Source organism: Magallana gigas, chromosome 1 (assembly GCF_963853765.1).
Source record: "Magallana gigas chromosome 1, xbMagGiga1.1, whole genome shotgun sequence".
Classification (NCBI taxonomy): domain Eukaryota; kingdom Metazoa; phylum Mollusca; class Bivalvia; order Ostreida; family Ostreidae; genus Magallana; species Magallana gigas.
The window spans coordinates 42,371,112-42,385,705 of record NC_088853.1 but is presented as its reverse complement, the minus strand read 5'-3'; the positions used below and the strand labels follow the sequence as shown (position 1 = coordinate 42,385,705).

At 35.1% G+C, this 14,594-nt stretch overlaps 1 protein-coding gene across 1 annotated transcript in view; it reads left to right on the top strand.

Moving 5' to 3' along the window:
* The window catches only part of LOC105337260 (E3 ubiquitin-protein ligase arkadia-A), a 33,067-nt gene that overhangs the window by 12,988 nt on the left and 5,485 nt on the right, over positions 1–14,594 (top strand). The window contains exons 9-15 of the mRNA XM_034466360.2: positions 32–290; positions 766–942; positions 3,812–4,013; positions 4,799–4,931; positions 6,184–6,312; positions 11,197–11,292; positions 13,279–13,358. Of these exons, the coding sequence (XP_034322251.2) occupies positions 32–290; positions 766–942; positions 3,812–4,013; positions 4,799–4,931; positions 6,184–6,312; positions 11,197–11,292; positions 13,279–13,358 (1,076 nt within the window). The remainder of the gene's footprint in view (positions 1–31; positions 291–765; positions 943–3,811; positions 4,014–4,798; positions 4,932–6,183; positions 6,313–11,196; positions 11,293–13,278; positions 13,359–14,594) is intronic.

Here is a 14,594-nt window from a genome sequence, read left to right as displayed (position 1 = left end):
ATGTTAATTTTCATGATCTTTATTTTCGCAGCATCCTGCAGCACATCTTCTTCCCTGCTCTGAGCGCCTCGGCTGTGCTTTTCATGAAAATGGCCACCCCCATGTGGGTGTTAATCATCCTAGTCACCTGTCAGCACCCCACCCAGGCCACACCCACATGGGAGGGGCCAGCCACAGTAACCATGGACATCCCTCCTCGTTGCCTGGACACCCACCTCGATCACATGGGGGCATGCATCCCCACCCTCATCTCCAACGACACACTCACGGAGCCCAAGGGGCTTGTGGAGGTATGATCAAAAGTTATATTGTAAATGTGGGTAAATGCCCACTGGGCCCTTGGAGAAAAACTTATAGTACTGAAATTTTTTTTTCCACTGCATTGAAAGGTTTTGCCAATTTCTGTTAATTAAAACTGAAATTACAATTGATTTTAAAAAAAACCATGGATAACTACTAGCACATATATTTGTTGGGTTAAAATTTTATTGTTTTTAAACCAACTAAAATTTCGTTGGGATTTATTTTTGTCATATGTTAATCTTTAAAATTTATTATGTATTTTAGAATACTTGGATTAAAAATTCATCGTGGATTTAATTTCGTTAATTTAAACTCCCAACGAATATATAAAGATATTAAATTCTCATTGAATATTTCTGCTTCTACAGTATGTTCATACATATCTAGTTGAGGTAAAGATTAAAGTTTTAAAAATTCTTGATGATTTGATAATATGAGTTTGATGTGTTTTGCTTTTTACAGGTAATTGTACCCATGGTGTTCCGCCCCACATGCATCCAGCGGCAGCCCCACCCCAGCCACCGCGAGCCCACATACACCACCACCACTACCACCCCCCGCCAATCCTACCCCCAGGGGTGGTTCCCTTTCTGTTACCACAGCAACCAATTCCTGACATGTCCACTCGTAATATAGAAGGTACGTAATTTTAAGGATTGAATAAAGTTGTTGGTTTTTTTTCTCAAACAAGTTGGCACATAATTTACCATAGCTATAGCACTTAGCATAGTTAAAGTGTTGTTACACTTAGAATGCATATAGCACATAACATTTATGTAGCTATGACACTTAGTATAGTTAAAGTACTGTTGCACATAGCATGCATATAGCACTTAACATAGCTATAGCACTTAGCATAGTTATGGTGAAGTACTGTTGTACGTAACATGCTTATAGCATTTAACATAGCTATAGCACTTAGCATATTTATTGTTACTTTGTAAAAGGACATCGTGGTCTGACTCATCTGGTTATGTACATGTTTTAAGTTGAATTAACACATCGATATTCATAGTTTTAAGGAATATGTATAATTAACACGTTGAAAGAAAATGTTGGGAGTGTGCTTAGTCAAATAAACAAACATGGCGGATTATGAGTCCAACATCATATGTGGGAGTTGATTTTAATCAACTTTCCTATGCAATTACTCTGGCAAACCCAAACTGAAACAGTGTTGGGACCTAAGCACAAATCATCACCGCTGACAAGACTTAGTTCTTGAAAATAATCTATAAATTCGATGTAATGTACTCTGAAGCATTTTTTTTAAGGAAACTTATTTATAAATACCTTGAAAATAGTCAGATTTTAAATAGTTCGAACAATTTAGAAGTTTTTTTGCAGTCGTATGTATTCCTACGCCAGAGTTCAATATAGTCTCGTTCAACCATCAGCTGTCTCGGTACATCTCAGACAAGCAGAGAGTCAGTCTATATTTAGAGGTCGCATCATCAAGCTATCACGTGACCTGGTATCTCTTACTTTATTGACGGAGATTAACGGAGACAGCTGAGCATCTGCTTGAATGAGACTATAGAGTTCATTATTGGTTGGATCCATACAATTATTGAAATATTTCTAATACTGATATACATAATTTGATGAAATCAATTCTATTTTTAAATATTACTAAACATGATTCATTAGAGGTTTTCTCGAAATTCTTGTCGGAAAAGTCCGAGAAATCATATTATAAAAATGTGCGTAATTCAAATACAGACTACTTGCCAAGCAAAATAACAAATTGTTAATTTTAAGATAAATAATAATCGATAAAATCAACTCCCGTCAGTACTTCAGTACTTTGATTTAAACAAAAGTTTAGGGTCAGATTAATAGACATAAAAACGTTTGTAAAACTATGCATGGTTAAAGTTGTTTATTATTACTTGGTTAATGGAAACATCATTAAGAAAAACATTGTAGATTGTTATGATGCAGAGACATAGTTAACATCATATCATTTGCCAGTCATTAATACAATACGATGAAAACATACCGCTATAGTCCAATTGGTGGAAACAAAAACATACCCCCTTTATTTATATACTAAGATTTAAAATCTTTTTTTTTTTAAAGATGATGAAATTTGAATTTAAGGCTATCAAAAACTTGTTTATAGGTAAAAGATATATAAGTTAACTTCATATGTATTTGGTACCAAGTACCATATATCCATTTTTTTTCGCGTGTCACAAAATTTGCGAAAATGGGGGCAATCTGTAACATTTTTATTATGCATCAAGTCATTTTTTTGCGATTTTGAAAAGTTTCCGATGGACAATGATACAGGATATATATTTTAGCGTATTTAATTATTTGCGATTTAAAAGAGGTCGTGAAAAAAGCTAACATTAGATTATCACGAAAATTACCGGTTATACGGTATTATTGATAGCCAAAAGGTAGCTTAAAAGATAGTAGTTAGTCTTGGACTGCGTTATGTGACCCCCCGTCTTATGTGACTTTTTTAATCTGTCCCTTGGATGGTCTCATAAGACAGTCAGTGAGGGTTGTCTCTAAAAATTGAAATAGAATGAAAAAATGAAAAAGTAGAAGGGGATAAGGGGGTCTTGCTTATAGCTACATTGCATTTGATATGCAATAATAGCCGGGTAATTAAGGCATTGTAGGTGGGGGAATCCCCCCCCCCCCCCCCCCCCCCCCCCCGGGTCTTAGAGAGAACCCTGCTCAGTCTCGACTGTAATTAACACTTATGATAAACGTCATATCCTGTCTTATTCCAATCGGCAGAGTTTTATCTTTGTGTCAATTAATGGTGCAAAGTGCAAACTGCAAGAATGAATCTATTAAATAATTTATTGAATTGACTCAGACCCGTAATGTTGTGTAAGTCAATGATAATTTTAAATGAGATCAGCGCAAACTGTAAGAATAATTGAAAAGCTCTTTATTGATTTTGTAATGAGCAAGAGGCGTTTAAATGGAAGAAACATGAGTTATTTAGAAAAAGGTATATTAGCAATCTTTATCTTTTAAATACAAGAACTCAATGACATTATTAAACTGCACCACATAAACCAATACATACATATACTGTAGATTCATAATTAAAAGCGAGGAATTACTCTTTCCTTAAATTTGCGATAAGCATCCCTCTCTGATTTATAAATTTTGCTTTAATTTATTTTTTTCTGATGGTCTGACCAGTTGGAATACTGGCACCAGGTGGCTCAGTTGGTAGAACACCTAATCAGAGATTCAGGGGGGCCCAGGTTAGAATCCTAAAAAAGCCTAAAAATGGCCACATCAATCCTTCTTTCTCAGAAGGAAACGTATGTCTGCCATGTTTTTCCTTGTTTTGCCAAAAAGATAAGGTTGATCTTGTGAGAAGGAAAAATTCAAATAAACTGTTCATGTATACAGTATTTTGATTTGCATGATTTTAATGATGTGCAAGTTAAAGGTGATTTTATTGTTACTTGTAGTTTCAATGTAATACTAGTCTAAAAAAAAATATCACCTATAATTCTTTTCTTTGAAGGAATGCCATTGTTTCAACATAATTCCATCAGCTCTGCCAGCTGTCTGCAGAATGCAGCCCCACCCCCACTGATGAACTGGCCAAGATCTCAGCCCCAACTGACCCCAGGGCAGGGAGGAGCATCCTTCAGCGGTCAGAGAGGGGCCACCCCTAACCCCCACCCCCACCCTCACCACACGCCAGAGGCTATGCAGACATCATGGTATGTATTTTTCACATCTCTTTCCCCCCCCCACACCCTGAAAAAAACAAAAATCATTGGATTGGTTTCTATAGAATTTTTATCTGGCTCTCACTCTCACAGCTTATGTCAGCCTCTGGTTGAAGTTGTGGGAGCAAGTCCCATATCTAAATTAATGCTTCACCAAACTTCCCTGGATAGAGCAACTGGGGACAGCTAAGGACTTACTGTAGATTCCTAATAAATGCGATGAATTAATATCAGCGTAAAATCGTGAGAAGCACGTCTCGCGGATTTTAAAATCTCGCTTTTATTTTTTAGACAGACATAAACTATATGAGACTATAATAAAAATTTGGCATTCGTGGTTTTAAATACTCGCGATTTGATGCAAACGTTTGAATCGCAGAATTAAGTACTTGCATAAAATAAGGAATCTACAGTAGTGTTAACAGTCTTAGATGCTGAATCTGAGTCATGATTTCAGATGCTTGAGGAGATTAATGTTTTTGGAGCAGATGCTCTTTGATGGCCCTTCTTTCATTCAGTGTTTATTCATTTATTAAGAGAGGGCAAACAAACAGTTTTTCCCCCCTGTAAATGTTACCTATAAAAGGACTAGATCATAGGTCAATGGTCAAGATGGAGAGTGGCCATATTTTGTTACTATTGGAAATAGTTTTATTTTCAAAAAGAGTATTTATGAACGCTCGATTTGATTTGAACATATTTTATTTTATATATAAGATATATTTACAAATAGTTTGGACAGTCTTTGATTATTTTTAAAAAAAAATTTTTTGCAGTGGGCAGACCCAGTTGAATGCTGGTCCTCAACACCATCAGCATCTTCATCATCATCTTCATCACTATCATCACCCTCCAAGGATTCATCACATCCCCATCACTCCAGGAATGCCGTCAGACTTTGCTCCCATTGTAAGTACAAGTTGATTAAAAATCTACCTGTGAAAAAAAACGTGCAATTTGACTGGATAGAACATGAGGTAATATTTACCGTTGTCTATTACACGCAATTTCATTTGTGAGAGTACTGGTAAGATATAACTAAAAGTTGTCTCTGCTGAATGTTTTTAATAGGGATGGCTAAAAATCACGCATGCTAAGCATAAAAAGTTAAGAGTTATGGAACCTTGCAAAAGAGTGGACACCTTAAAGAGAAAATCCCACATTACATCTTTAGAGAGGATAGATTTTCATCAAATTACTGTGAAATCATTTAAATTCGTGGGGGCCTTTCATGGATTGTTGGGTTTTTTTGCTTATTCATGGGGATGTAATTTCGTGGATGCGTCGGTTTTTAGTTTTAGTAAGAAAAATAACTCTTTCAAAACTTGTTTCCGTGAAGGACGTAAATTTGGGGGGGGGGGGGGGGGGGAGGGCTACCTTCGAAAACAACGAAAAAATTGGGCCACCACGAATTGTAATGATTCCACAGTATGCAACAGATATCTTGCTCATTTAGATTTAAAATAATTTGCATAGCAATAAACTATCATATAGTAAAGAAATATTCCATATATTTTTAATGCTTTTCTGAAGTGTAATACAGAACCCTTTTTCTTAAGGAGATTCGTTCTCTGAAGCTTAGAGTCATAAACTGGCCTCAACCATCCAACTCTCTAAAAATTGTACAGAGAAAATGAGGTGGTTTTTTTTTCAGCCTTGAATTCCTGCGATATATAATGTAGAACCATTTTAACAAGTCTTTGAACTTTCAGTAGGATGTAACTACCTGGTTTTTTTTTTGCGTCAAAAGTAATTAAAAATAAGCTAACGCTGATTTCCAGTGAAATATGCATAGAATGGTAGTCTTGGCTCAAAAACCAGACAAATCTTGTTGATTTCATAGAGCCATGGCTGAGTGGCCAGCAATGAAATAGACAGGCCTACGTCACATTGCTGTTTGACACAACTACACAAAGTCACAGCTTGTGTTAAAATGATTCTAACATTCAGAAAATTAGTCCGTGCCTGAATAGAAATTAACTGTAGAAGTTTAGATTGAATTTTTTTTCCTTTCCAGATTTACTCATTTTTTCTTCAGCCCCGGATTTGTCCTTTTTGTTCAAAATTTGTGAAAGTAACAATAGAAATTAACTGTAGAAGTTTATAAGGGATTTTTCTTACAGATTTAAATATTAAATTTTTGTGTTATTTTTTTTTTCAGCCTCAGATTCCTCCAATCCATCCGCACGCCTTACCAGCATTCACCTACCAGTTTGCCAACTATAACCTCCCCCGCAACCTGCAGTTGAGGATGGGGCGCATGATGATGCCTCATAGGCCCACGTACGAGGTAAGTCCCTAGAATACTGCTGTCACTGTGGTTTTTATTTGTTATTCGGTTGGAGACCAATTCTCATTGATTTCATTGTGGAGTGGATCCTTGAAATTAAAATGTTCCTTCAAGTGCAATAGACATAAATAAAATACTGTAGAAGCGCATATATTCGTTGGGTTGAAATTTCATTGTTTTTAAACCAAATCAAACTTGTTTGGGATTTGATTTCGTGATATTGAAATTTCTAAAATGTATCGCCATCATGTAACAACTCTGTATTTATGAATACTGGGGTTAAAATTCATCGAGGATTAAATTTCATTCATTTGATAAATACTGCCAAGGTAAATAATGAAATTAAATTCTCAACGAATATTTCTGCTTCTACAGTATATGGATTGCATGCTTGCCAGTTATTTGTTTGCTTAACTTAACTGGTATCGCTTTTACTGTAAAAGTGGTTAATATTTACGCTGGTGGTTGAGTACACATTTTCTATAGTATAAAATACGCGATTGCCTAATTTACCATTCTAAAAATTTTCATTTTCTTGTATCCATGTGCGGTTGATATTTTACAGGCTTTTAAGACTAACAACATTTTACTAATTATTGTAAATTTCCTACCATTTTTACAGTAGATTAATCTCTCTCTATCCTTGTGCCTGTTGCATTCTCTCTCTCTCTCTCTCTCTCTCTCTCTCTCTCTCTCTCTCTTTATTACCTAAATGACGAAATCCTTAAAATGAAAGATTTTTAATAAGCTCTTCTGATATTCATATGTATGTCAGAAAAGCTAATATTCAGAGGCCTATGATAATATTATTTTCATTGAGTACATTATATATATTGATTTCTTACATAGAGCTATCATATATTTCATAGTACTTGCTGAACTTCAGAATTTTTTTTAGCTCACCTGAGCTGAAAGCTCAAGTGAGCTATTCTGATCACATTTTGTCCATCGTCCGTCTGTCCGTCCGTCTGTCTGTCCGTCTGTCCGTCTGTCCGTCTGTAAACTTTTTACATTTTGAACTTCTTCTCTAAAACCGCTTATCCAATTTCAACCAAATTTGGCACAAAGCATCCTTATGGGAGGGCGAATATAAATTGCAGAAATAAAAGTCCGATCTGTATTCAAAGCGGAGAAAACCTTGAAACTGTAGAAAAAGGGGGGTGCATTTTTAAAAATCTTCTTCTCAAGAACTACCGAGTTAATCTTAACGTAATTTAGCATAAATCATCCTTAGGGAAAGGAAAATATAAATTGCAAAAATTATAGGCGATTTCTGTTCCAAATTTGAGATAATTGCGAAAATACTTATAAAGAATGGCTCGTTATTCCATATATCGTAGACTGGCAATTCATTGCGATAGACTGGTCTTATGACAGGCATCGCCAGTCTACCGCATCTCGAAAACGAGGTTCTTTGTTTGAAGCCGGCAGTTTGTTGTGCAACAGTTCACGTGCGAATATAATCTATGAAACATGGAAATAACCTTGGTGCCGATTATTGTGAAGTAAATTGAGGTTAAATATTTCAACGCGTTGTCATTTTCACTTGTGATGTCGGTTTTAGTTTGTTTTCATTTTTTCGTTTCATTTTGCTTTTTAACTTGGGAAACAATCGCCTTGTATTTGGAACATAGACTTCGGTAAATGTTTACCTTCGAAAATGATTAAATCTGATGCATTAACAACGTACTAAAGTGCATTTCCCTCTGTTTTTATTGTTTATTGATTAATTTTCTAATTGTTCCAACAAGGATCAAACAAGTGTGTTGGTGTTAGCATGTTCGGATTTTCGTTTCGTTTTCATTATTTACGCTTTTAAACCTGGAAACTATCGTTTACAGGTATTTCGTGATTTTTACGTATCAATTCAAACAGATACTTCGGTAAATCAAACAGTTAACTGTTTACCTGCGCAAATTAAGCAAAATCTGATGTAGGGGTACTGAAATACAATTCCTTCTATCGGTAATTCGGCATTTTCTTTTGATATCGCTGACGGAAATATGTAGGTATATACATGTATATATATATATGATTCATTTCGAAAAAATAAATTGTGTTCTTTATTTGTTATAGTGCATGTTTCTTGTGTTTAATTGTTTACAATTTCTATTTACTAACCATATTTGAGTGTTAAGCTTCGAATTATAAGCAAGATACAAAGATTTGCTCACAATTCTATGTTTGTACACAGATCTTAAAAACTAAAGATTAAAAAAGTAAAAAAATTGTCAATATTTATTAAGAAAATGTTCAAAGTCTGTTCTTCCAGAAACCAACTTTAACAACTTATTGTATTGTAAACTTAATCTTTTTAGCTCACCTGAGGGTGGGGCCACAATGGGGGGGGGGGGGGGGGGGTGGGTGGAAGTTTTACATAGGAATATATACAGTATATCTTTAAAAATCTTCTTCTCAGAAACTAATCAGCCAGGAAAGCTGACACTTGTGTGGATGCATCCTCAGGTAGTGTAGATTCATAGTTATGAAAATCATGACCCCCTGGGATAGGGTGGGGCCACAATGGGGGATCGAAGTTTTACATAGGAATATATACAGTATATCTTTAAAAATCTGCTTCTCAGAAACAAATCAGCCAGAAAAGCTGACACTTGTGTGGATGCATCCTCAGGTAGTGTAAATTCAAAGTTGTGAAAATCATTACCCCCGGGGGTAGGTTGGGGCCACAATGGGGGATCGAAGTTTAACATATGATTATAGAGTAAATCTTTAAAAATCTTCTTCTCAGAAACTAATTAGCCAGGAAAGCTGGCACTTGTGTGGAAGCATCCTCAAGTAGTGTACATTCAAATTTGTGAAAATCATGACCCCTGGGGATAGGTTTGGGCCACAATGGGAGGTCGATATTTTACATAGGAATAAACAGAGTAAATCTTTAAAAATCTTCTTCTCAGTAACTAATCAGCCAGGAATGCTGAAACTTGTGTGGAAGCATCCTCAGGTAGTGTAGATTCAAAGTTGTGAAAATCATGACCCCCAGGGGTAGGGTGGGGCCACAATGGGGGGTCGAAGTTTTACATAGGAATATATAGAATAAATCTTTAAAAATCTTCTTCTCAAAAACTAATCAGCCAGGAAAGCTGAAACTTGTGTGAAAGCATCCTCAGGTTGTGTAGATTCAAGGTTGTGAAAATCATGATCCTCAGGGGTAGGGTGGGGCCACAATGGGGGGTCAAAGTTTAACAAAGGAATATATAGGGTAAATCTTCTCAGAAACTAATCAGCCAGATGATTCTTTATAATTATTAAGACTTTGGCCCCAGGACAATTCTTTGGCCTTACGAGAAGGTTCAGAGTTTGATGTACGTTTATATCCGATGTATAAACTATTGTTAAGGATCTTTTTGAGAACTGCAATACTCAACATATGACATGACTATAAAATCATCCTGTCAGAAAGGGGACTAATGATTATAAACATAAGAATATCCAGGGGAAAATGGATTTTATTTATACAGGATCTACATGTATTATTGTACATTGTCCAGATAGTTTGTATTATGACTCCATTAAGCTGATTTTATCATACCTATTGTTCCTCAGGTGAGCGATGTGGCCCATGGGCCTCTTGTTTTTTTATCATGCACATATGGCACTGGAATACAGATGTACACATTTCTTGATAAGGTAGATAAGAGATACAGTTTGCGGGTTTAGACTGAATCATCTAGGAAAGGTGCAAATTGCCCTTGCTTTCATTACACATCATTAAAGATACTGTAGGGTTATTTTTGCCCTGCGTTATTTTTTGCCATTCTTCACTTGCGAATGGTTTCGCCTGGTCTTGAATACACTCATTACACCCAGACACAGTTGCGATTAAAGAGACTTAAGTTGAGACTTTGGAATTTGACCTGTCTATAATTTGCCCACTTACAATGAGAGCAAAAGGGGCCAAAAAAAATTGGGGGCGAATTTTTCCCAGAATACAGTATTACGATCAGAAGTACAATGTTTACCAAAAATTAAAGTAAAATTCACACAGTTTTCATCCAGATTCTCATACCCTTGTTGGATTCAAAACATAATCCTGTAGCTGCCCATGTGAGATGTTAAGGAGACTCAACCATCAGATCTACCTTAAATTTCAGATATGTCAATTGATTTTTTTCAGCAAATCATAATGTCTAGGCAGAAAATTGATTGATGCTCATAATTAAGCAACTAATAATGTTTAGGGAAGAATCTGATTTATACTCATTTTGAAAATAAAGATTCCAAATACGATATACAGTTAAACTGCTTTCTAATACAGGACAATATGTACACTGAACTTCATGTCATTAGATGAAGAAAAAGGAAGAGTTTTTTTTTTTTTTTTTTTTTACAGATATTAGTATTAAAAATCTATAATTGGATAAAAAGTCTTTTCCAACCAGTCATTATGTGCATTGTCATAGTAGAACGCAGGTTCTTTTTTTTTTCTTTAATTCCCAAGTGTATATCACAGGAGTTGAAGTACATTGGTGTGAATGACTTGTTGATTGACCTGTTTTTCTTGCAATTAGTACCTCATTACAAACATGCACCTAAAAACAGGCATTCTGTAATTTTTCCCGTACGTTCTCGAATTAATCAATAAGTCTCTGTAATAGTTCATCAGGTATACATATAACGTATATGTATATATATATATATACAGCCGTATGTATATATATCAAGACCAGAAGTTGGCTTAGTCGCGTCACATGTACTCCAGAGGGAGAGAGATGAGACAGAGGAAAGAACACTTCTTTGTCGCAAGCTCCTTTCAATTCTCCCAAAGCCTTGACGAACAATTGTGAACAACTCGGCTGTCTGATGAATGACTATGTTAAGCGCAGCTGTTTTAGGGAAGAGACTGTAAGCATCTCTATTTTACAGGAACTGCTGAGTTTGGAAGAGAGGCTGGGGCATGTCAACCGAGGGGCCACGCAGGACGTCATCGAAATGAACACCCTTCCTTACAAGTATAAAAAGGTCAGTTTTTTTTTGTTTTTTTTTAAGGGGGAGTGGTATAAAAAGGTTAGTTATTTTAATGTGTGCCATTTCTATTAATTGGCAGTGAGCCTTGAAAAAATTTCCAAATATTTGTGACTTTGCTAAATCCCAGAATTCACAAAAGCTGTAAATTTGCTGTTTCCCTAAATTCAGTGTACTAGGGAATGGGCTATATCTATTAATTTGCTTCATTTTATACTGTAAACCAGCCTCTATTTTCAACGACTTTATTTCGCGAATAACGAACTTAAACATAAACTCAGTCACGGCTACTGATTTTAGCGATTAAGTCTTTAGTACAACCGTGTTGGTATTACAGATATATAGGGTAAGGACTGAGCGGACGTGAGAAATATTCCCGACAAAAGGCTCTCGCGAACCTTGCAAAAATTTGACCATCCATCACATTTCCTTTCTTGATACTGTTAATTTTACAGAGTGTGGTCTGATTTTCTGAATCACCACACTGTGCTTTTCCAAATCCGTATCACCCCTCTCTGAAACACAGTGCACAATTAAAAAGGTCTGATTTTTGGCACCTTTTAAAAGAGCTCGTTATAAAATTACTTTAAACACTGTACAATTGATTTTGAAGAAGAAAATGTTGTTGATTTTACTTTTAATGGAACGGTAAATAACAAATTCATCATCACCACAGAAATTTGATCCAAAGGACTGGATCACGTCTTGTTTGATAGGATGATCACGCCTTGCAACTTGACGAAATCCGACCCTTTGAATCTAATTACTGTAATGATTATCTGTAAAAAACAGTTTCACTGTAGGGAGAACGTTCGACAGTTTTTTTCTTTTCCTTCTTTTATTCATTACACTGATTAGACCAAAGCAAGCAATTTTAATTAATAATAAAATACCATAGGCACAGATTCAACGACATTTGCTTTCATTTGCCTCATATTTAAACAACTTTTCAAGTGAGAAAGTACATGTATTGTCTGTTTAACATTACAATGGTGTGAAGATCAGCTAAATATTTTTCCTTTTAAAAATTATATAATCTGAGACTGTATGGTTTCTTGTATATAGAACCATTTTATCAAGAGCTTGGATTTTGCGTAGTTGTGTCAAACAGCAATGTGATGTAGGCCTCTCTATTTCATTGCTGGCCTCTCAGCCATGGCTCATTTGAAATCAACAAGATTTTGTCAGGCTTTTCAGCTAAAACTCTGCAATTGATGCATATTTTGCTTGAAACCAGCATCATTTTCAACTTACTTTGACAGAAGAAATAGATAGTTAACTTTTACTGAAAGTCCAAGGTCTTGTTAAAATGGTTCTATGGTTCTACCTGATAAACTTGATGTGTGGAACATTTTTTAGTTCCACATGACATTGTACTTTACATATTAAGGAGGCTCAGTAGTAAAAAAAAAATAACCATCTGATCTATCCTAAATTTCCAATGATGAATCATTTAATAGCTATAAAGTATTATTATGTAAAGAAAGATTCCAAAAATCTTACCTTTAAAATTTGAACATTTTTCTATTAAAATATCAGTACATAGCTCTTTTTCTCAAGGAGATTACTATAGTCTTAAAATAATTACCAAATTAATGCAATTTGTGTAATTCTTCTGTGCATTATCGGTGGTCTTGGTTTATAAAAAATATATATTTGATTATGCCCAACTTCATCAAAAGAAATTGTGTCATATTTTTGGGCTTTACATTTTTGTGAAATTTCAGTTCAAACATAGTGATGTTGTTGAGAGTTGTTTTTTTGTTTTGTTGTTTTTTTTTGGTTTTTTGGGGTTTTTTTTTTTGGGGGGGGGGGGTTAGATTGTAGTGATAAATGTGACTTTTTTTTCTGAAAAATAAAATTATGTGCAACCATAAAAATCACCTTTTACAGAATTCGAAACCGATATCTCTACCAACTTTTAGTAATTTATAACAATGACTGATGAGTTGAATTTTAATGTCGTAGACCTTGACCTTTCAGATGAAGAAAGATGGGGACGACGATCATCAGGAGAAATGTACAATCTGCCTGAGTGAGTTTGAAATTGAGGAGGATGTCAGGTTAGTAATTAAAGCAAGGTTTAGAACCATTTTAACAAGAGCTTGGACTTTGGGTAATTGTGCCAAACAGCAATTTGATGTAGGACTGTTTATTTCATAGCTGGCCACTCAGCTATGGCTCATTTTAAATCAATCTGGCTTTCGAGTTCCGAATACGCAGTCAGTGTACAGTATATTTCACTTGAAACCAGCATCATTTGCAACTTGTTTTGACGCAAGAAAAAGATAGTTACATTCTACCGAAAGTCCAAGCTCTTTTTTAAATGGTTCTAATTTACTAAAACTAGGTAGATATCTGCTATGAATGTCAAAGTATAAAAGTTTATTGGAATGTAAGATTCGGTCAAACTTTGCTATCTCAACTCCATAGGACCATGAGAAAACTTTTGTCTCCAACAATATCAATTACTATTTTGACAAATCATTTGACTCAATACTTAGCTCAAAGTTAAAAGAAATTTTAAAGTACATATTAAACTTGATGTCATTACTTTGACTTGAGACTGAGTACTGTAATGTCTTGTGTATAATACGCACTCGTGTATTATACGCACCCCCAAAGTTGACAAAAAATGGCGAAAAAACAGCAGGTCCTATGTATAACACGCACCCAAAAAATGGCGAAATCAACGGCCGCCATTTCCCCCAAAACTATCAATGTTTCTTGATAATTTCATAATCCATGCGCAATTTCTTTAATTTTGTGATCGGAGCATAGCACAGAATGAAAAACGACATCATTTGCCACTTCGTAAAGAGTTTCATAAAGTTGAAGATCATCATACATAGAGATCGAAGAAAGGCAACCGAGCTTAGTGCTTAAAAGTAATAATGTTTGCAGATATAAACCAAAACATCAAAAGAAATGATTTAATTGATTAATTATATAGTCAAACCCTTTGATTATTGTTTAAATAAACATTGTGAAAAACGTATGTATGTCGTATATCGTCATTATCAAGTCGTACAAATGATGGATCTAATTCTTTTAACTGCATAACTGGATACAAAGTAATTAAGTTTAATAAAATCAGAATAATTGCTTATCTACATGCACTTGAAAACACCCTGTGAAGTCTGACACGAGACAGGTGCAACAGGTTAAACAAATATTTACCACGCTTCGAGCAGGTGGCTGCTTAAGTAATGGCGAATACACTGGTGATATTTAAACTTGTTTGATGCAAGAAATAGTGTTAAGAGAGGATAATATAATTTCAATACATGGAAAAAAAA